The sequence below is a fragment of the Schistocerca americana genome, chromosome 4 (assembly GCF_021461395.2).
Source record: "Schistocerca americana isolate TAMUIC-IGC-003095 chromosome 4, iqSchAmer2.1, whole genome shotgun sequence".
Classification (NCBI taxonomy): Eukaryota; Metazoa; Arthropoda; class Insecta; order Orthoptera; family Acrididae; genus Schistocerca; species Schistocerca americana.
In genome coordinates this window covers 662,054,829-662,076,819 of record NC_060122.1, presented here as the reverse complement: position 1 = coordinate 662,076,819, position 21,991 = coordinate 662,054,829, and the positions used below count along the sequence as shown (strand labels likewise).

The window sequence follows — 21,991 nt, the reverse complement described above, 5'->3', positions numbered from 1 at the left end:
ATGTTCGAGAATCTTGCAACATCGCAGAAACGTGAATAGATAGGACTTCGTTTACATCCAGCGAAGACACAACAGTACGGTTATGGAACGACAATGTCAGTTTAAATAGAGTTCCTAAATAGTCTCGAGTTTCTGATGGGTTGTACATCGGATTCTCAATACGTGTACAATCGCAACACTTTGACTCCCCAGTATATCACGTGTTATTACTACACTTCGCAACAGAATTAAAGGGTCACTTTTTCGCAACCCCGTAATTCGCATTCGTTGCGACGCGTAAGTTTGAAATTTGGCTCAATGGTACAAACGCGTGACGCCCTGCGACGTCAACCTCGGCATGGACGACACTTCGTACAGCTATTTTGTCGACACACGTGAAAAGAAAGGCCAAATTTCGGAAGTTGTTCTGACGCGTAAGGTCTCACACTGTCAGACAACGTCACCAAAATTCTGCCCAACGCCATGATGGGAAGATCGTCATAGCCTCTCTTACCTACATTTCACCCCTTCTTTCTTACACCTCTAAGATGGAGGTTAGAACCGCAATGCCCTGCGTTAAAAATCACGCGGTTTTCTTATGAGTGGCCGAGGAAAACATTCCAGCAGGAAGTCGTTCTGGAGAACCTTTGACACTGGTGACATCCTCGAATGTTACGACCCTTCTCTAAGGACGGGGTGGGGCTGCATCTCCATTAAACGTAATCTGATCTGTTTGGATCGCAATTTCTGGTCTCATGTACAGATGGCAGCCACTAGGAATCCCGGAATTAAATAGGTCTAGTACCTCAGCCATCATGTCATGCATATCTGGTATAAATTTGGTCTCCAACGTATAACATTGCATTATATGGTACCTCAATTTGAGGAAGCATTTCGGAAAAAAAATGCATCAATTTATTTGTATATATGACGGTAGTATCTGTTCCCGAAAGAACAGTTACCGTTGATGACAATGCAGCTTTGTTAGAATGAAATGATAATTAAATTGAAACCCTTGCTGTAAACAGGGGTTGATATACTTCATTGGGGACATGTTGAAAATGTGTGCCCCGACCGGGACTCGAACCCGGGATCTCCTGCTTACATGGCAGACGCTCTAACCATCTGAGCCACCGGTGGTCCTGCTATGAAAAGGAATGGCACTCAGACCGTCACTCTTGACTGTCGGGCTGTATGGCGAACGACAGTCAGGTTGTTATCCCACTGCTGCCTGGGGCGTCTCCAGACACGTCTTCGTTGCTCATCAGGGTTCAGTTAGAAGCGGGACTCATTACTGAAGACAGTTCTGTTTCAGTCAACGAGACTCCAAGCCGAAGATGCGTCTGGTCTGGAGATGCCCCGGAAAGCGGTGAGCTACCAACCCGAGTGTTGCTCTCCATCAGGAGTGATAGTCGGCGGTGCTGTCATCCACAGCGGTACGTCGGCGATATTCTACGCCCAGTTTTGTTGTGTTCATAGCAAGCCACCCCGAGCTTACATTTCAGCAAGGTAATACCCACTCGAACACGGCGAGAGTTTCTACTACTCGTATTCGTGTTTGCCAAAACTTTACCTTAGCCAGCAAGATCGCCGGCTCTCTCTGTAATTGAGAACTTTTGGAGCTTTATGGGCAGTTCGGAAATCTGACGATCTAACGCACCAGTTGGATACAATTTGGCACGATATCACTCAAGAGAATACCCGACAACTCCACCGATCACTGCCAAGCCGAATAACTGCTTGCAAAAGTGCACATGTGGACCAACCCGTTACTGACTCGCTCAATTTGTGAAGCCCTTTCTCTTGAATACATCCAATTTTTCAGAAGTTGTAATCATTTGTTTGTCTGTACACGTACAGATTTCCACACCTTTCACATAATTCCTTCGTTGTGCGTCCTTTTTTTTGGGGGGGGGGGGGGAGGGCAAGGTATCGTATGTTCAGATGGTTTAGGTTGTTGCAAACGCGGCATATAGGCCATATTCATCTCCGGCTGAAGTGCACAGCGAATTTTGGTGATTATGTCGAAATGGACAGTATGTAGGAAATCTCGCTCTTTTTAACTATGATACACTACTGGCCATTAAAATTGCTACACCAAGAAGAAATACAGATGTTAAAGGGGTATTCATTGGACAAATATATTATACTAGAACTGACATGTGATTACATTTTCACGCAGTTAGGGTGCATAGATCCTGAGAAATCAGTGCCCTGAAAAACCACCTCTGGGCGTAATAACGGCCTTCATACACCTGGGCATTGAGTCAACAGAGCTTGGATGGCGTGTACAGGTACAGCTACCCATGCAGCTTCAACACGATACCATAGTTCATCAACAGTAGTGACTGGCGTATTGTGACGAGCCAGTTGCTCGGCCACCGTTGACCAGACGTTTTCAATTGGTGATAGATATGGCGAATGTGCTAGACAGGGCAGCAGTCGAACATTTTCCGTATCCAGAAAGGCCCGTACAGGACTTGCAACAGGCGGTCGTGCATTATCCTGCTCAAATGTAGGGTTTCGCAGGGATCGAATGAAGGGTAGAGCCACAGGTCGTAACACATCTGAAATGTAACGTCCACTGTTCAAAGTGCCGTCAATACGAACAAGAGGTGACCGAGAAGTGTAACCAATGGCACCCCATACCATCACGACAGGTGATACGCCAGTATGGCGATGACGAATACACGCTTCCAATATGCGTTCACCGCGATGTCGCCAAACACGGATGCGACCATCATGATGCTGTAAACAGAACCTGGATTCATCCGAAAAAATGACGTTTTGCCATTCGTGCACCCAGGTCCGTCGTTGAGTACACCATCGCAGGCGCTCCTGTCTGTGATGCAGAGTCAAGGGTAACCGCAGCCATGGTCTCCGAGCTGATAGTCCATGCTGCTGCAAACGTCGTCGAACTGTTCGTGCAGATGGTTGTTGTCTTGTAAACGTCCCCATCTGCTGACTCGGGGATCGAGACGTGGCTGCACGATCCGTTACAGTCATGCGGATAAGATGCCTGTCATCTCGAGTGCTAGTGATACGAGGCCGTTGGGATCCAGCACGGCTTTCGGTATTACCTTCCTGAACCTACCGATTCCATATTCTGCTAACAGTCACTGGATATCGACCAACGCAAGCAGCAATGTCACACTACGATAGACCGCAATCGCGATAGGCTACAATCCGACCTTTATCAAAGTTGGAAACGTGATGGCACGCGTTTCTCCTCCTTACACGAGGCATCACAAAAACGTTTCACCAGGTAACGCCAGTCAACTGCTGTTTGTGTATGAGAAATCGGTTCGAAACTTTCTGGATGTCAGCACATTGTAGGTGTCGCAGCATGCGCCGACCTTGTGTGAACGCTCTGAAATGCTAATCATTTGCATATGACAGCATCTACTTCCTGTAGGTTAAATTTCGCGTCTGTAGCACATCATCTTCGAGGTGCAGAAATCTTAATGGCCAGTAGTGTAACACACTTCCTATAGCACTTCCATTTTTCGTGAACATAAATTAGTTTCGATATTAGCCTCGTTTCATTAGAGACATCACCAAGATGATAACTGGAAGCGTATTTATTCACGGACCGCTGCCTTACGGGACGATTTAGTGGCGACGGTAGCGGCTGTGAGTGGCGGCTGCTGTGGGCCCCTCGGCTGGGCGGCAGCTCACGCCTAGCCTCGCCGCTTCGGAGAAGCGGCGGCCGGGAGCCCGGCGCGTGACGCAGCTGCGGCGGCCGCACCTGGCCGCCATCCGACGCGAGCTGCATGCGGCCGGCCACACTTCACAGGCGCCGCGTCCACGCGACGCCCATCTCTTTCTGTCCAAAACCCACGGCGACACTCCACGATAACCGCTGCGCTATACGGTTATCTTTAAATCATCGTCAAACAAGCAGTCCTCTACGCAAACTGGGTGCTCGAGTGCTTTGCGCCGTAAAATGTACAAACGGACAGCGATAGCAAAAGGGTACGTTGGAAGCGTTTGAGATCTCTTCTTAAAAAGGGGCTATGAGAAATAAGTGAACTGGTACGATACAAAACGGAGAGGTTCTCCGGAGATTCAAATGGTTCAAATGGCTCTGAGCACTATGGGACTTAACATCTGAGGTCATCACTCCCTTAGAACTTAGAACTACTTAAACCTAACTAACCTAAGGACATCAAACACACCCATGCCCGTGTAGGATTCGAACCTGCGACCGTGGCGGTCGCGCGGTTCCAGACTGTAGCGCCTAGAACCGCTCGGCCATCCGGGCCGGCCAGGGAGTGGCAACTGACCCTTAACATAGACAAATGTAATGTATTGCGAATACATAGAAAGAAGGATCCTTTATTGTATGGTTATATGATAGCGGAACAAACACTGGTAGCAGTTACTTCTGTAAAATATCTGGGAGTATGCGTGCGGAACGATTTGAAGTGGAATGATCATATAAAATTATTTGTTGGTAAGGCGGGTGCCAGGTTGAGATTCATTGGGAGAGTCCTTAGAAAATGTAGTCCATCAACAAAGGAGGTGGCTTACAAAACGCTCGTTCGACCTATACTTGAGTATTGCTCATCAGTGTGGGATCCGTACCAAGTCGGGTTGACAGAGGAGATAGAGAAGATCCAAAGAAGAGCAGCGCGTTTCGTTACAGGATTATTTGGTAAGCGTGATAGCGTTACGGAGATGTTTATCAAACTCAAGTGGCAGACTCTGCAAGAGAGGCGCTCTGCATCGCGGTGTAGCTTGCTGTCCAGATTTCGAGAGGGTGCGTTTCTGGATGAGATATCGATCTATTGCTTCCCCCTACTTATACCTCCCGAGGAGATCACGAATGTAAAATTAGAGAGATTCGAGCGCGCACGGAGGCTTTCCGGCAGTCGCTCTTCCCGCGAACCATACGCGACTGGAACTGGAAAGGGAGGTAATGACAGTGGCACGTAAAGTGCCCTCCGCCACACACCGTTGGCCGGCTTGCGGAGTATAAATGTAGATGTAGATGTAGGTGTAGACGTGAAGCTGTGAGTACGGGGCGTGAGTCGTGCGTGGGTAGCTCAGATGGTAGAGTAGCATACAGATAGTATCACTATCTATATGCCTCCTTACGAGCCCTAATATCTCTAATTTTATCTTCATGGTCCTTAAACTAAATGTGCGTTGGCGGCAGTAGAATCATTCTGCAGTTGGTCTAAAGTACCGTTTCTCTAGATCTTCTCAATAGCGCACCTCGGAAAGAACATCGCCTTCCCTCCAGGATTCATATGTCAGTTCCCGAAGCATCTCCGTAATACTGCCGTATTGTTCCAACATACCGGTAACAAACTAGGCATCCAACTTCTGAATTTTAATCCTACCTGCTGCGGCTCCCATACGTTCGAACAGTACTCAGCAATTGGTCACACTTGTATCCTGTGTGCGGCCTTCTTGACAGATGAACCATACTTTCCTAACATTGTCACAACAAACCGAAGTCGACCAGTTGCCTTCCCTTCTACGGTCTTCGTATGTTAATTCCATTTCAGCACATCTTGGAACTTATTCAATAACAGGGGTATCATAATCGGTAGCAGACACGGCTGAAAGCTTACGGTAGTATAAGCGAAAAAGCTCCAGTAAACATGGGTGATCACACGACCCATTCGTAAGATAATTGTCAGTGTGTGGTTAACAGCAATTACAGACATCAAAATGAAGTACTACCCTAATTTGTAAAAATATGTTTTAAATGCGAACTTTTCGATTGAGTCCCTGTGTATTTGCACTCAAATATCAGTTGTGGCCTATCTTAAGAAGCAATTCAGTGCTGCTTCACCATATCACAACCCTGATAGGCTGGTTCAAATGGCTCTGAGCACTACGCGACTTAACTTCTGAGGTCATCAGTCCCCTAGAACTTAGAACTAATTAAACCTAACTAACCTAAGGACATCACACACATCCATGACCGAGGCAGGATTCGAACCTGCGACCGTAGCGGTCGCTCGGCTCCAGACTGTAGCGCCTAGAGTCGCACGGCCACTTCGGCCGGCAACCCTGATAAAGGAAGCGTTCCACGTGCCATTATTGTTGTAGACTCGCAAGACAGCCAATCCACAGTGACGGGTAACCGAAAGGCACACGCTTAAACTCACGCAGGCTGGCGTGAGGTCTGAAACAGGATACGTAATGAATGCTATAAAGAAAAGTACGTAGCTGCTGGAATACTTAACTTTAATCCACAATTGGTGAACATTGGTCTTGTTGATACAGTATATGCGTCATTAGATACATAGCAAAGGATAAATGGCGCCTTGCTAGGTCGTAGCAATTGACTTAGCTGAAGGCTATGCTAACTGTCGTCTCGGCAAATGAGAGCGTAATTCTCAGTGAACCATTCCTAGCAAAGTCGGCTGTACAACTGGGACGAGTGCTAGTAAGTCTCTCTAGACCTGCCGTGTGGCAGCGCTCGGTCTGCAATCACTGATAGTGGCGACACGCGGGTCCGACGTATACTAGCGGACCGTGGCCGATTTAAAAGCTACCACCTAGCAAGTGTGGTGTCTGGCGGTGACACCACAGTTATCACATTTGTATGCAATACTGTAGTCGTCTCTGTAGTGAGTTTCAAATACTTCAGCTCGTAAATCTTGACAAGACTGTAGAATTCACTACTCCAGTTCCTCAACCGAATCAACGGGGTGTTTCTTATTTCACGTTGTCTATGACCCAAGACAAAAAGCCACAGCAATAAGGTTAGATGAGCATCGAGGTCAAGGCACAGACCCGTTGCGAACCACCCTGGCACGAAAAATGTCTTACATCAGCAGCATAATATGCTGGTGTCCCATGCTGCATGTAGTACAATATACCTCAATCATGAGCCATTTGGCGAAATTTGAGCACCATTAGATAGAGACTTAATTCGAATGTTTATACGGTTCAAATATTGTTGTACTAACAAACACAATATTTCATACTGAGATCAGTGGCGGCCCTTAACCACACATTTGGAGATATCTCGCAAAGGGCACTATTACGGATCCAATTTTACTGGAACGTTTTTCATTGGCCAGTTCCTACAATCCTCGGATCACAGTCAATCCTATCATCCTACCTCTGGCAATGTTTGTTGATATGAGAAACGTCGAGCTGCACCGTAGTTCGGAATCCCCGTTAAACTGAAGATGCCGCTATATAACTTGCTGGGTAAGTTAGTTCAAAGTCTGGAGGCAGGAAACGATATACAACTCAAAGAGGACCACAACCAGTAAAGCACTGTCATGTTCATAACAATCTTCGGATAGATGACTGCTTACTTACTACAGTGCTTACCGAGCGAGGTGGCGCAGTGGTTAGACACTGGACTCGCATTCGGGAGGACGACGGTTCAATCCCGCGTCCGGCCATCCTGATTTAGGTTTTCCGTGATTTCCTTAAATCGCTCCTGGCAAATGCCGGGATGGTTCCTTTCAAAGGGCACGGCCGACTTCCTTCCCCGTCCTTCCCTAATCCGATGAGACCGATGACCTCGCTGTCTGGTCTCCTTCCCCAAAAAACCAACCAACCAACCAACTACAGTGCTTTATGGAGCAGTGTGTTGACCGTGATAGAAAAACGAAAACGAAGATTCCAGGCAGCAGGAATTGGGTTTCTGTGCTGGTGTCCAACTTACACAAGAGTTGCTTGTACCCGATATGAAGACATAAGATTCAGATTGGGTCCAAAGACTATACTGGAAGAATTAAAGCACAAGAGATTAAATGATTAAATTATTGTGAAAGAAAGGCCGATAACAGAAGCCCAAAAATAATATATAATTACAGAACAGTATGGAACCGTAGTAGAGGACTGCAGAAGAGAAGACCACGTTTGAAATCTCTGATGGCTAGCCATTAATAATGACAACGACGACGCCGTCGATGACGATGATGATGGTGATGATGATGATGATGATGATGATGCAATGGCTGAGGGTATTGTGTGTAAGGGCTCCTGGGAGATGATCTTGGAATAGGAGAAGAAATTGTGGCAGGCTGCACAAACCAGTCAGAAGACAGATGAAACAAGAGAGAAGGAAAACGTTTTCTAGATTCGAATTTACATAGATCATGTATGACATATGTAGAATGATACAATATTGCCACACTTGCTCGTTACTAAGCTTGAAGCTAGCTGTAATCAATAACATGGTTTCCAGCTCACTTCTGATGGTGGGATGTTCCCTTTGCCGGCAAACATTAGTGGACTGCTTTGTTTTCCCGTGTGTCTCTATACGAATGTCGACAGTTGAAGAGTACCAAGGAGATAATTTATGGAGTGATCAGTGTGACACAGTTTCCCATGACGTAAAAAGAATTTTCTGGTCTATAGTATGCACACAACAGTTCTAGAAGAAAGGGAAGAAGAAGAAGAAGAAGAAGAAGAAGAAGAGCCGGCCAGTGTCGTCGAGCGGTTCTAGGCGCTTCAGTCTGGAACCGCGCGACCGCTAAGTCGCAGGTTCGAATCCTGCCTCGGAGATGGATGTGTGTGATGGTTGGTTGGTTGGTTGTTTTGGGGAAGGAGACCAGACAGCGTGGTCATCGGTCTCATTGGATTAGGGAAGGATGGGGAAGGAAGTCGGCCGTGCCCTTTCAGAGGAACCATCCCGGCATTTGCCTGGAGTGATTTAGGGAAATAACGGAAAACCTGAATCAGGATGGCCGGACGCGGGATTGAACCGTCGTCCTCCCGAATGCGAGTCCAGTGTCTAACCACTGCGCCACCTCGCTCGGTTGTGTGTGATGTCCTGAGGTTAGTCAGGTTTAAGTAGTTCTAAGTTCTAGGGGACTGATGCTATTAGATGTTAAGTCCCACAGTGCTCAGAGCCATTTGAAGAAGAAGAAGAAGAAGAAGAAGCACATAACAGCGTAGCGTTAGTGGGAAAAACTATTCCTGTACATCGCCTCTTACATGCGAAAGACCGAAACATTAATTTTCTCGCGTCTGTCACAATCACTGGATTCAATAAGCAATTGCAAACTATCGCACGGCTTTGGCGTCCTGTTGGACGTGGAACTGAGGTCTTCGTTTTCGGCAGTCTACCGTTTTTCACTGGCAGAGTAATAAAGTGCGGAGAGTTAGACTGACACCGTAGTTACACATATTAAAAAAGGTATTTAATTTTTTGTCGGGCTTCATTCTAAAAGGTGAGTGTACTGTAATTGAGCACCGGCAGCCGTTATTGTTCGTCGGTAGTCTTGTGATATATTCTTGGGCTACTATTTATAGGTGTTGCTCGAAGAAGTGCAAATGCAAATATATCATACTGTAACTTGCTCAAAGATTGAAAATGTCTGCTCGCCCGGGAATCGAAATCGGAACTTTGCCTCTCGTGGGGCATGTCTTGCCTGAGCCATCCAGACGCGATACGCAACTTACTTAAGCATTCATTTTTATTTTTGCCCGCTTTAATCAGTTAATATGTCACGAAGTTTAAAAACAGAGCACGCTCCTCTCTGGAGCGAAAGATTCATTCTGATTAATTCATTCTGATTAAACTATCGTGTTTGTGAAATTTAAATTGTTTGATTATGCACGATTACGTAATTTTGGACTTTTTCTGCCATTCGGAGGATGCTGATGGTGCTCATGTGAACTTCGTCAGGAAGATCGTTTCCAGAGAATAACCACGAGTGCTTAACTACCGTAATTACGTAGTGGGGTACAGGCGAAGGAGATTCTACGCCGTGGCAGGGCACGAGCAGCAGAGTGTCGTGAATTCCAGAGCGAAGCACAGAGCGGCTGACCTATGGTGCCGCCGTCGCCTGTCCACCCGGCTCCCCGGGCTGGAATGCGCCGTGTGTACTTACAGGGCGTAGGGCCGGCGCGTAGCTTACCTGCAACACAAAGGGCGCAGGTGACAGTGGGCTGGCTAAACTACAACAGGCCGAGCGCGCGCCGGCGCCGCCAAAGCACTACAAACTACAACAGCTCGTCTGGTATCCTCACTGGTCGGTAGAACCTGCGGGGGATCGTACACATGCCTAGTAGAACATGCAGTAAGCAAGTCTGGTGTTTACATCACTTCTTCATTCTGCAATGCCCACAGCAGAATATTACAAACACTGCTCAAAAGAATAAGGGAACATGAATTTGCGTGTCTGTCTTACTCCATTGTGCAATAACTGAGGACTGGGTATGTTACCAAAAAATACCTTTATCTTTCAAAAATGAAGTACACTACAAAACATCATGACACCCTCGATCGTTTACATAAAAGGAACAGAAATGTCCCATATGCGTCGAAAACAAAGTGGAAACAATCATTCATCCCACCATCCTGGGAGCTTTTGATTGGACTTTGAGGGCTCGAATAACGTGTATACTCTCCGTGAGCGTTATCGCTGACTGACGCCTACGTGACACGCTTCGTATACGTGTATGGAGATCGCCATGTGGAATCCGTACCCTTTCTTCAACGAGAGTCCATGAGAGTTTTTGGAAAATCTAAGGTGGAACATGGGGGACATCTCCCACGCATGCGTGATGGGGATTAAGTCGGGACTCATCGCCGGCCATTCCATTACTTGAATGTCCTGGCTTCGCAAAGCAGCCCTGCAGATATCCATCACATGGGCCCTGGCATTATAAGGTATCAGGGCCATCGCTGTATGCAGCAGCCAACACATGGACCAACAGGATCAGTTCGATGTCCCGCCTGGCGGTAAGGCGACCATCGACAACGACAGGATCCGAATGGCTGTCAACACTGAAACCTTCCCATAACGTCATAGAACCTTGGGAATCCGACAGTTTTCTGGACAATATTTAGCAGATACCGCTCACCATGGGCTCCGCACACAAACATGGACATTACTTTGCGTTTTAGGATATATGGACTCGTCTGTGAATAATATGTTTCGCCAATGACAAAGTTGCCGGTTGACATCGGAGCATCAGAAGTGAATGCGAACTGCAAGATGTTGCCGTGTCAAGCGGCATACTCGAACAGGACTCTGTATCGTAAGGCCGGCCGGTGTGGCCGTGCGGTTAAAGGCGCTTCAGTCTGGAACCGCGTGACCGCTACGGTCGCAGGTTCGAATCCTGCCTTGGGCATGGATGTGTGTGATGTCCTTAGGTTAGTTAGGTTTAAGTAGTTCTAAGTTCTAGGGGACTGATGACCACAGATGTTCAGTCCCATAGTGCGCAGAGCCATTTGAACCATTTTTGTGTCGTAAGGTCCTTCCTCGTAAACTGTTCATTACAGTCTGATCGCACACAGCGGCACCGGTGACCTCCGTCTGATCCTCTTGCGGTGCTCTGGCGGTATCCGTACAACGTCGCGGCGCACAGATATCTGTCTTCACATGGGTTTATTATGCCTCGGCGACCTTGCCCAACTTGCCTTGGGTAATAACATGTCCTCATGAGCGTGTCCATATGACATGTGGACAGATGTTGGCGCCGCGCGGTCTAAGTTCCTTACCAAGGTCCGCGCGGCAGCCCCCCCCCCCCCCCTTTCCGGTCGGAGGTTCGAGTCCGGGCATGGGTGGGTGTGAGTTATCCTTAGCGTAAGTTAGTTTAAGTAGTGTGTAAGCTTAGGGAAATCTGCAGCAGCACATCCGAACTCCCAGCTTTTTTGGCTCAGACAGTCCTTGCAACTTGGATTGCATTAAGACGACGCTTTGCATGTGACTGAGTCTACAAACGACAACTGCCATCTGTGCACCTCACTATAAAACACTACCCCTAGGTCTACAACTGCCAGCCCCACTTACGAATATGAAAACAAAAGAAAAAAATCAAGCGCACCTTAAACACCATTTACGGAGAGCCTCTCTCTCTCTCTCTCTCTCTCTCTCTCTCTCACACACACACACGCACGCACACACACACACACACACACACACACACACACACACACACACACACACACACACTCAAAATCACATTCTAAAACTAGATACTTCTTCTAAATTTTTGTTGGAGAGAGCATTGTCCCACAGAGAAATTAAAAGTAGTTCCAGCTCCTCGGTTTGACCGATGTTTCGAGAAGTTTTCCTTGTTTGTAACGCGAATGACGAAGCTGGCAGTCCTCTGCCAAACACGAACAATAAGCTTTACACTTTGTATCCTAGTGCACACTTTTATGTGAATAAAACCTAGAGTTTTGTAACTGCCTGCCCTGCCCACTTTTTTTGGGTTCGGAATAACATTCGTAAAAACGACATCTTTCTATCTACATAATGGAATTACAAGCGATTTGTAACAATAAGTGTTACCTACAAGATCGATAGTCAACGATTTACGTTGTTATTACCAGGGAGTTCACTCAGTCGCATCTATTGTAAATAGTTATCGTACTGTATCAATTCTTAGTCCCGATACGAAAGTTTTACACACACACACACACACAGACACACACACACACACACACACACACACACACACACACACACACACACAGACAGAGAGAGAGAGAGAGAGAGAGAGAGAGAGAGAGAGACAATGAACGTCTGCAGGCACAGATTCTTCAGTAAACGAAATGGAAGGGACGAAGAATAACAGCAAAATTTGTTGGACTCGTCTTCACTTCAACTCTTCTGTTACCTGCCATATGGTGTGCAGATTCATCCTTTCTTTTTCTTTATTTTTTTTACCACGGATGGAACTACCACACAGTAAGTTTCTTCACTGATGACGAGATAAGAAACCTCCTTCGAGGAGAAACATTACATTTTCATAATAATATAATAAAACAGGACGTACATCGCTTGGAAAAAGTTGAAACAACACAGATTTTTTGTAGCAAATGACCAATTGATACGTAGGTACCATCTGACACTCCTGTCTCCTTTCGTTTCTGTTCGAGGCTTGGAAAATATAAACGCTTTCCTCTGAAAGACCGAAGATTTAAAACCGCTGAATTTTTAACTCGTGGCTAGCTGTACAGTATGCAAGCTATTCCCCAACCCGATTCCCTCCCACCTGCCCCAGTTCCGCGACCCTTCTTCCGCACCCACCTGCCTTCCTCGCACTCCCGCTGCCGCCAAACACCTGGGCCACACACGTCGTCACTGGTCTGCCGAGAATGGAAGCCCTGAACCAGTCCAGTCTAAAAAGGGCGCGATCGCGTTTTTATCCCAGCGACGTGCCAAGAAAGTCGCATACTGATCCCCTGCAGCAAAGAAAGGAAGCAAGTCAATCACGCTCTCGCCGTTAACGAAACCGTTTTTACTGAGCAACAGCGGGCCCGTGGCATTCCAGTTACGACAGGAATTACTGTAATCTTAGGCCTTCACGTCTGCGGGGTAGCCGTGGTTAACGCAGCTGTTCTGCTAGATGTCGACTGAGTACGCCGTCGCCGTGCACTGTTGGGGCCTCGATAAAGGGTCCACGAAATTAAGCGGCCGCTAACTTTTTAATAAGTGCCTCAACAGTAGGACACTCGTCTCTATCAAACGGAAGTTTCTGGATGGCAGCATCTCTTACTTATTTCCTGTAACCATCGTTGAGGCAATTGCAAAGAACATGCTTGCTTAATTTTCGGGTGTTTCCTTACCCGATTCCAATGAATTTTCTCTCTCAGATACTTACAACATAGCGCGTGTTAGACCTCTCCGGTTACCTCAGAGCGTACGAGAAATCTCTCAAAGAATATCAGATCGAGGTAGAGAAGGACTGCATGCATATGTAGGTTTGCAGTTTTAACATACCATTTCTTTCCATTTCCTACTCCAAGTGATATAGCGGGCTGTGAGAGATCTCCTTCATCACAGCGCCTCGATCCCTTTTTAACTAAATATCGCTAGAAGGTCATTCGGCAAATGCCAACAAACCCAGGGAGAACAATATTTAACCGTGAGGCCCAGATCGTGGCATAAGCTGATAATGTAACGTTAATTGCATGGAATAGAGTTTTGAATGATAATTATGCTGCATTGGAAAGAGCAGCGCGGAAGTTAGGACAGGAAGTCAGTATAGGTAAAGGGAGACCCTGGTGGGGATGAAAAATACATCTCAATAAAAAGGAATGGGGAAGAGTACCAAAGAGTGGAAAAGTTTAAACATCTAGTTTCGATAACAACAGAAGACACTAGGACAGCAGCAGAAATTCAAGAAAGCGTAGCAAGTGGAAACCGACGCTCTTACTCCTTGCAGAATATATTCAAGTCCGGAAATGCTAGTAGGAACAGAAAAACAAAAATATGCTTTACTACGTTAAGACCTATAGTAATGTATGAAAAAAAAAGAAAAGCGTTGGACAGAAAAGAAAGGAGGCAGGTGACAAAGGAGGCCAAGGTTATCCATAGTTTTAGATTGGTTCAAATAGCTCTGAGCACTATGGGACTTAACATCTAAGGTCATCAGTCCCCTAGAACTCTGAACTACTTAAACCTAACTAACCTAAGGACATCACACACATCCATGCCCGTAGCAGGATCAGAACCTGCGACCGTAGCCGTCGCGTGGTTCCAGACTGAAGCGCCTAGAACCGCTCGGCCACAACGGCTGGCTATGCATAGTTTTAGATTCATACTTCTTTCTCTGACAGAGATTTGGACAAAGTTTGTGTAATAATGGTAACTGAAGATGTTTAGAGGATGTACACTCGCTAAAGGGAAAGCAAGAGAACCCTGAAAAACTTCTTTCCGCACTTTACACAATGATTGAGCTGCAACTGCATTTGCAAATGAGATGATTCAAACTTAAAACAAAAAATTATTTCAAGCTTTTCTTTGTCAATTCTTTTTTTTTTTTTCAATTTTCTGTAATTGACCACGACAATATGCATTTGACTATTATATGTAGCTTCCACCACATTTGGTATAGTGGCTACCACAACGAAAAGGAAATGCTCGACATTTCACAGACTTGCAGGGCTTCGATGAGATTTTTCAATTTTTGTTATTTATATAGTGGATTTCGTACCACTAACCACGAGCATGTTTCCAGCAGCGTGTATATCGCTAGGAAATTCGTTGACATATTGAAACTGCGTCCTGAAACGGAACTAAAACCCAGATACTGGAGTTCCACCAAATGGTTCAAATGGCTCTGAGCGCTATGCGACTTAACTTCTGAGGTCATCAATCGCCTAGAACTTAGAACTAATTAAAACTAACTAACCTAAGGACATCACACACATCCATGCCCGAGGCAGGATTCGAACCTGCGACCGTAGCGGTCGCTCGGCTCGAGACTGTAGCGCCTAGAACCGCACGGCCACTCCGGCCGGCTGGAGTTCCACCGACAACACTATTAAGGTTCACATAATGACCGGGCTGAAATTTAAAATTTCAACTCTCTCTCTCTCTCTCTCTCTCCTATTTTTCATCCGCTTTTAAAGGCGTCTAGTCGTGTAAATGAAACCCTTTGCAAGTTAATAACGAAGGTAAATAACTATAACTCCATAAAATTTAGTACATTATGCTTTTAGCCGCCGTTCTCCCTTTCCCACACATACACACAGACTCATCAAACAATGAATTTTAAAGCTGTCCGGTGATTTCAAGAAAATGAAATAAACGTGGCATACAATGAGTTAGGACGCTCTCTCCTTAATACGCAGTAATCATAAATTCCCTACATTTAAAACAACGGTAAATTTCTATCTGCTTGGAACACTTCACATACTGAAGCTGTTCTGTCGTGCTGACGACTCTATAGATCCCCGGAGTGAGGCACGTACGCCTCCGCAAACATTACACAGCGTTTGCCAGAGACGTCTCGGTCACACACCGCTCCTGGATAACAAAGCCTTCAGACAATCGTCGAAGTGGGACGAACAGCTGACGACCGCAACGCCGACGTCTTGGCCAGTGGCGTCTTTTGGGGGGTGAGCATAATGGTTCCGTAATTACTGCGCTAATGACAGCAATTTAATGGAGCTGCTCGTTAAAATTACCAGTGGACGTGAATGGGCCGCCTAATGAATTAGCTACAATGGGACGCACAAAGCTGCCGGACGGTGCTCGAGTCGCGGTCTTCAGCTCTCGGCGCGGCGGGCGGTCACTCCGGAACGACCAAGTGCCTGCGCTCGCCACGAGGAACGAGTGCGGCCGATCCACGAACCAGCAACGAGAGCGCTAACGGCATCAAGTCGTACTAAGTAACCAACTGTTCGATGGCGCCGTCCTAGGCGTGTTAACAAAATATGACAATTTGTAGCCCGGAAGAAGTTAAGTTCCATAGTGCTCAGAGCCATTTGAATTTTCGGAACTTGGAGAAAAATACTACGGACCACAGGATGGATATGTGGAAGGCTGTGAGCGATCAAATGGGGGAATATGTGTTTATAGGTTGCACTGCGTCTGTTTCACGAAAATCAGATCGAATCACCATCTTCTCCATTCAAGAACGTCTGAAGTATCTAACTGCGTTTTCTTACACATAACAGACATTGTTTTGAAATATTGTATTGTATTGTATGGAACTGGGGACCTACAAACGACTGAGAGGCTTCGTCCCTGCTCTCAGTGGTTCACAACCCCACAATACGCTACAGAGTTCACTCGCCCCACCGCCACCCCATACCGAACCCACGGTTATTGTAGGGTTCGGACCACCCCAACCTCCCCCCTGGAACGTCTCACACCAGACGAGTGTAACCCCAATGTTTGCGTGGTAGAGTAATTATGGTGTATGCGTACGTGGAGAAAGTGTTTCCGCAGCAATCGCCGACATAGTGTAACTGAGGCGGAATAAGGGGAACCAGCCCGCATTTGCCGAGGCAGATGGAAAATCGCCTTACTAAACCATCCACGGACTGGCCGGCACACCGGACCTCGACAGTAATCCGCTGGGCGGATTCGTGCCGGGGAGCGGCATGCCTTCCCGCCCGGAAAGCAGTGCATTAGACCGCGCGGCTAACCGGACGGGCTTTAGAAATATTACTACAAACTTCAGTAACTCTGCTGGTTTGTACATAATTTGTACGTAAGGGGCCGTATACGCCCAACAAAACTACAAAGAATGTATAAAACGCTGGTGAGTGGTATGTCAAAGCCATCTTCAAATACGATGTTGAAAACTTGTGTGCTATATTGAAGGTTTTCATTATCATGAGAATTAAAGAGTTTTGATACTGATTTTTATACTTTTTTGCATAATTTCTACCCTTATAATATCATTTTAAAATTAAAAATTCAACTCTGAAGATCCTATGTTCACATGAAAACATGGAACCACTTCATGTATTTTCAAAATAGGTCAGCTTAAAAATCTTCGGTCGTGAAAGTGTATTATTCAGCACAAAGGAGCACAGCTTTTGATCTCCTTTTTTTTAAATATACGCAAATTAAATTTTAAACGTGAAAGAATTAAATCGAGACCGTGTAAAGCGTGGAAACAGGGTGGGAAGAACCACGATGGTGCAGAGGGCGCCAGGACCACCAGCATCGTGGTTTACGGATTGAACATGCTGTAAAGGGAGCCTAACGACCCTAATATGGATGAATTTCTGCAATACCTACTGCCCCCGTCAGTTTGTTTGTGAAATGAGATTGACGTGCATTTCTTGGGGTGACCAGATGCTGTAAATTACATATTTTTATTCCACAAGGAACGCTGTTTGGGTGGGATGGTTAGTGTAAATAAAGTAAACGCTGTACGATCTATTTATTTTAAAGTTATACCTCTACAGGCAATCAGTAGAAAACGTTGTAATGTGACTCGTATGGGAAATTAGGGACACTGTTTCAAGGATAATATTTTTCATTGGAGCCTCTGTTATAAATACATACAAAAATTGGTACAAGTGTCGCAAGCAATAAGAAGGCGGTAAAAGATTCATCACATATGGATGATGGACTGTATTTATTTGGTATCATCTGAACTGCAACACCAGGCAGGCACCTCAGTTAAATTTTTCATTATTTACCGCAGTGGTAACACCGATTCCTGTCAGATTACCGACGTTAAGTGCTGTCGGGCTCGGCTGCCTCTGGGATGGGTGACCATCCGGGTCTGCCGAGCTGTGTTGTTAAGCGGGTGCACTCAGCGCCTGCTATTTGAATGGTTCAAATGGCTCTGAGCACTATGCGAGTTAACTTCTGAGGTCATCAGTCCCCCAGAACTTAGAACTAGTTAAACCTAACTAACCTAAGGACATCACACACATCAATGCCCGAGGCAGGATTCGAACCTGCGACCGTAGCTGTCGCGCGGTTCCAGACTGTAGCGCCTAGAACCGCTCTGCCACTCCGTAACGCCAGTCGTCTGAGGATGACGCGGCGGTCGGTCGGTACCGTTAGGCCTTCCGAAGCCTGTTAGGACGTAGGAGTTTTCTACATTATGTTATAGCGAGAATTTTTGTATGTGGTACCCTTAGATGATACAAAGGATTTTCCTGGAAATACGAATTTCACTACTACTTTATCCTAAGTATCTCTTAAATTTCTTCAATCGTTAATAGTTACGGGTTCGCAGCTCCATTCTCAAGCGCTCATTTTCATGCACTGCTCGTTTGTAATCGTAGTCTACCTGCGGGCAGTGATGATATTAAGTCGCAGCGTGTCAGGTCGGCTGTTTCGAAGTAGAATGAGAGCTTGAAAATGTAGCTGCGACCCCGAAAGTAACATCGAACAAGGAAATTAAAAGTATACAGAAAAAGGAAGTCAGTTGAATATAGTGGCAACATTGTGAGGTGGACACTAACCATTTCTCCTGCGGTTGTTGTCCGTCCGGCGTTCAGTTGGTGTATTTCCTTTGAGAGGAGCCTCGTACTCGCTAATGAACTGTGGGCGGTGTTCCGCCAGCGCTGACGAGTGCGTTACATGAGAAGCGCCCTCGGGCAGACGAGAGTAAGGGCTGTCACTCGAAATAGATGGGCTCCCAATTATGACGGCGGGCGGCGGCAATCGAGGCTGCGGGGAGAAGAAGGCGTTGAGGTGTCGGGTGTCTCGCGGGCCGGGCCGGGCCGCCTCCCACGGCCGCCGCCGCCGCCTCCGAGGCCGGGTCGTCACTCGGCGGCGACGTCTCGGGCGCTGACAGCGCGCCGCCCGCCGGCCTGGACACTGTCACAGCGGCAGCGGCAGCCACTGAATGACGATTCCCACAGGTGCCGCCGCCACCCACACTTCCGTCTCTGCCGGCGCGCCCCTTGCACACGACTTCGGGCCGCCGTCTTCCGTTAACGCACCCCGCCGTCTCTTATACGCACGGGGTGACTGCGAATTATCGGAGAACAGCTTCAGCAGCCGCTGCGAGTGAATACGTACGTTTCGTCTTCCTACATTTCCGCAAGGCTATCCACACGGTACCGCATCGTCAACCAACAATCGAGATATGACTATAAGTAGTGTCTTCACTGGTATGTGACGGCTCGATAAATTCATGGCTAGTAGAACTCAGTACGTTACACTGAACAGTGAATGTTCAACAGGGAAGAACGGGATATAGAGCGTGCCCCAAGAAGGAGCAATAAAACTTCTACACTACTGGCCATTAAAATTGCTACACCACAAAGAGGACGTGCTACAGACGCGAAATTTAACCGACAGGAAGAAGATACTGTCGTATGCAAATGATTAGCTTTTCAGAGCATTCACACAAGGTTGGCGCCGGTGGCGACACCTGCAATGTGCTGACATGAGGAAAGTTTCCAACCGATTTCACATACGCAAACAGCAACTGACCGGCGTTGCCTGGTGAAACGTTGCTGTAGTGTCTCGTGTAAGGAGGAGAAACGTGTACCATCACGTTTCCGACTTTCGTGAAGCTCGGATTGTAGCCTATCGAGATTGCGATTTATCGTATCGCGACACTGCTGCTCGCGTTGGTCGGGATCCAAGGACTGTTAGTAGAATAAGCAATCGGTCGGTTCAGAAGGGTAATACGGAACGACATGCTGGATCCCAACGGCCTCGTATCACTAGCAGTCGAGATGACAGGCATCTTATCCGCATGGCTCTAACGGATAGTGCAGCCACGTCTCGATCCCTGAGTCAACAGATGGGGACGTTTGCAAGACAACAACCATCTGCACGAACATTTCGATGACGTTTTTCAGTAGCATGGGCTATCAGCTCGGAGACCATGGCTGCGGTTACCCTTGACGCTGCATCACAGACAGGAGCGCCTGCGATGGTGCACTCCTTCATTCGATCCCTGCGAAACCCTACATTTCAGCAGGATAATGCACGACCGCATGTTGCAGGTCCTGTACGGGCCTTCCTGGATACAGAAAATGTTCGACTGCTGCCCTGGCCAGCACATTCTCCAGATCTCTCACCAACTGAAAACGTCTGGTCAATGGTGGCCGAGCAACTGGCTCGTCACAATATGCTAGTCACTACTGTTGATGAACTGTGGTATTGTGTTGAAGCTGCACGGGCAGCTGTACCTGTACACGCCATCCAAGCTCTGTTTGACCCAATGCCCAGGCGTATCAAGGCCGTTATTACGGCCCGAGGTGGTTGTTCTGTGTACTTATTTCTCAGGATCTATGCACCCAAATTGCGTGAAAATGTAATCACATGTCAGTTCTAGTATAATATATTTGTCCAATGAATACCCGTTTATCATGTGCATTTCTTCTTGGTGTAGCAATTTTAATGGCCAGTAGTGTATAAGGGGTATAACGAAATTCCATTTACAGACCTTGAGGAACTTATCACTGAGAGCAAGACGGTGAAGGAGCACGAGTCCGAAATGTACGATTTTCGCACTATTCGCAAAACATCACAACAAACGTTGCTCTCGGAATCCTGCTTGTCGTTTGAGTCCACCTACAAGTAGGACTCGATGTTACGACCATCAGCACATATAGGTTCCCTCATACCATGTTCCTATATACGTGATAACCAATCCCTGGTCCTGCAGCATCCACCCCAGCCGTAACACACGCCATTAAGTCATCATTGGACGTGGTCTTGGAAGACAAGGATCTCCTGTCACCTCTTGTGAGTCCAAGTCGTGAGATCGTGCAGGCGATCAGGTATTCGGTGAATGAATTCCTGAACTGAGTGGCACTCTGTTCCTGAGCCAACACCTGCTGGCCCACGCAAAAACTAAGAGTGTCGAACGGGATGCCTTACACGCCAGCGTCTCGTTATCAGTGCCTCGCTATCTCTGTACACCTATATTTTTAAAGTGCTCAACAAAAGACCACAGATGGCACGGAGGGTGTTGCCGATCTCAGAGGAGGGGGGGGGGGGGGGGGGGGGGGGGAAGGGGTCGTTAGCATGACGTTCAAATTTTATCAAAACGTTTTTAAAGGTCCTTGGTGGTTCCACCCTGTGTTCCAGACCAAAAATTGTGGTCGCGCTATGCTCTAAAGGAATGCGATTACGTTCATTGGGGTTGCACACTGTCCTTAGAGAAGAGTTGAATCGACTGAGGGAGTGTCAGCAGAGTCGAAGGTTGTCAAGAAAGTCGTCGTACTGCTCATCGCACTGTGAACTGTCGTTTTCGACCGTAAAATGTGTGGGAGTCAACGCCCCAAGAGAAGGGGTGGTTTCTTTGACACCATTTATCCCAACCCCCGAGCCCTATTCTGTGTGGCTGCGGAGAGCTGTGGCTGAAATCGTTTCCACTAAAAAGAAAACCGCATGATTTCAGCGCTTACTGTCGCGGTTCTGACCTCCATCACAGAGGCTTTTGCACAGAGGAAGGTTCTTGGTACATTTGAGCCAAACTTCAATCTTTTGCCTCGCAATGGGAAACAATTACTGGGCTTCCAAAAAGCGCCCCTTTAATTGTGTGGCGCAGAGTAGAATCGCAACTCGTCGGTATAATCCATAAAAAAGTGTAGCTGAGATGCTAGGGGAACTTGTATGCGAATGAAACTTCTTGGCAGATTAAAACTGTGTGCCGAACTGAGACTCGAACTCGGGGCCTGTGCCTTTCGCGGGCAAGTGCTCTACCAACTGAGCTATCCGCGAAAGGCAAAGGCCCCGAGTTCGAGTCTCCGTCCGGCACACAGTTTTAATCTGCCAGGAAGTTTCATATCAGCGCACACTCCGCTCGGGAGTGAAAATCTCGTTCTTGTATGCGAATATTTGGAAGAAGTGGAACGTTATTCTCGAAAAGACCTGTCGGGTAAATTTAGTGAAATGAT

General features: G+C 47.0%; 1 protein-coding gene and 1 non-coding gene across 2 annotated transcripts in view; both read right to left on the bottom strand.

Annotated features, from left to right (window-relative positions):
- Window positions 1–1,045: 1,045 nt before the first annotated feature.
- Window positions 1,046–1,120, bottom strand: Trnat-ugu. The gene has a single exon. It is a non-coding gene; the product is annotated as a tRNA-Thr (tRNA).
- An 8,587-nt stretch (window positions 1,121–9,707) lies between these two features.
- The window catches only part of LOC124613681 (proline-rich receptor-like protein kinase PERK2), a gene marked incomplete at its 5' end in the record, with an annotated part of 738,898 nt that continues 726,614 nt past the window's right edge, over window positions 9,708–21,991 (bottom strand). The window contains one exon of the mRNA XM_047142397.1: window positions 9,708–9,827. Coding sequence (XP_046998353.1) covers window positions 9,738–9,827 — 90 coding nt within the window. The remainder of the gene's footprint in view (window positions 9,828–21,991) is intronic.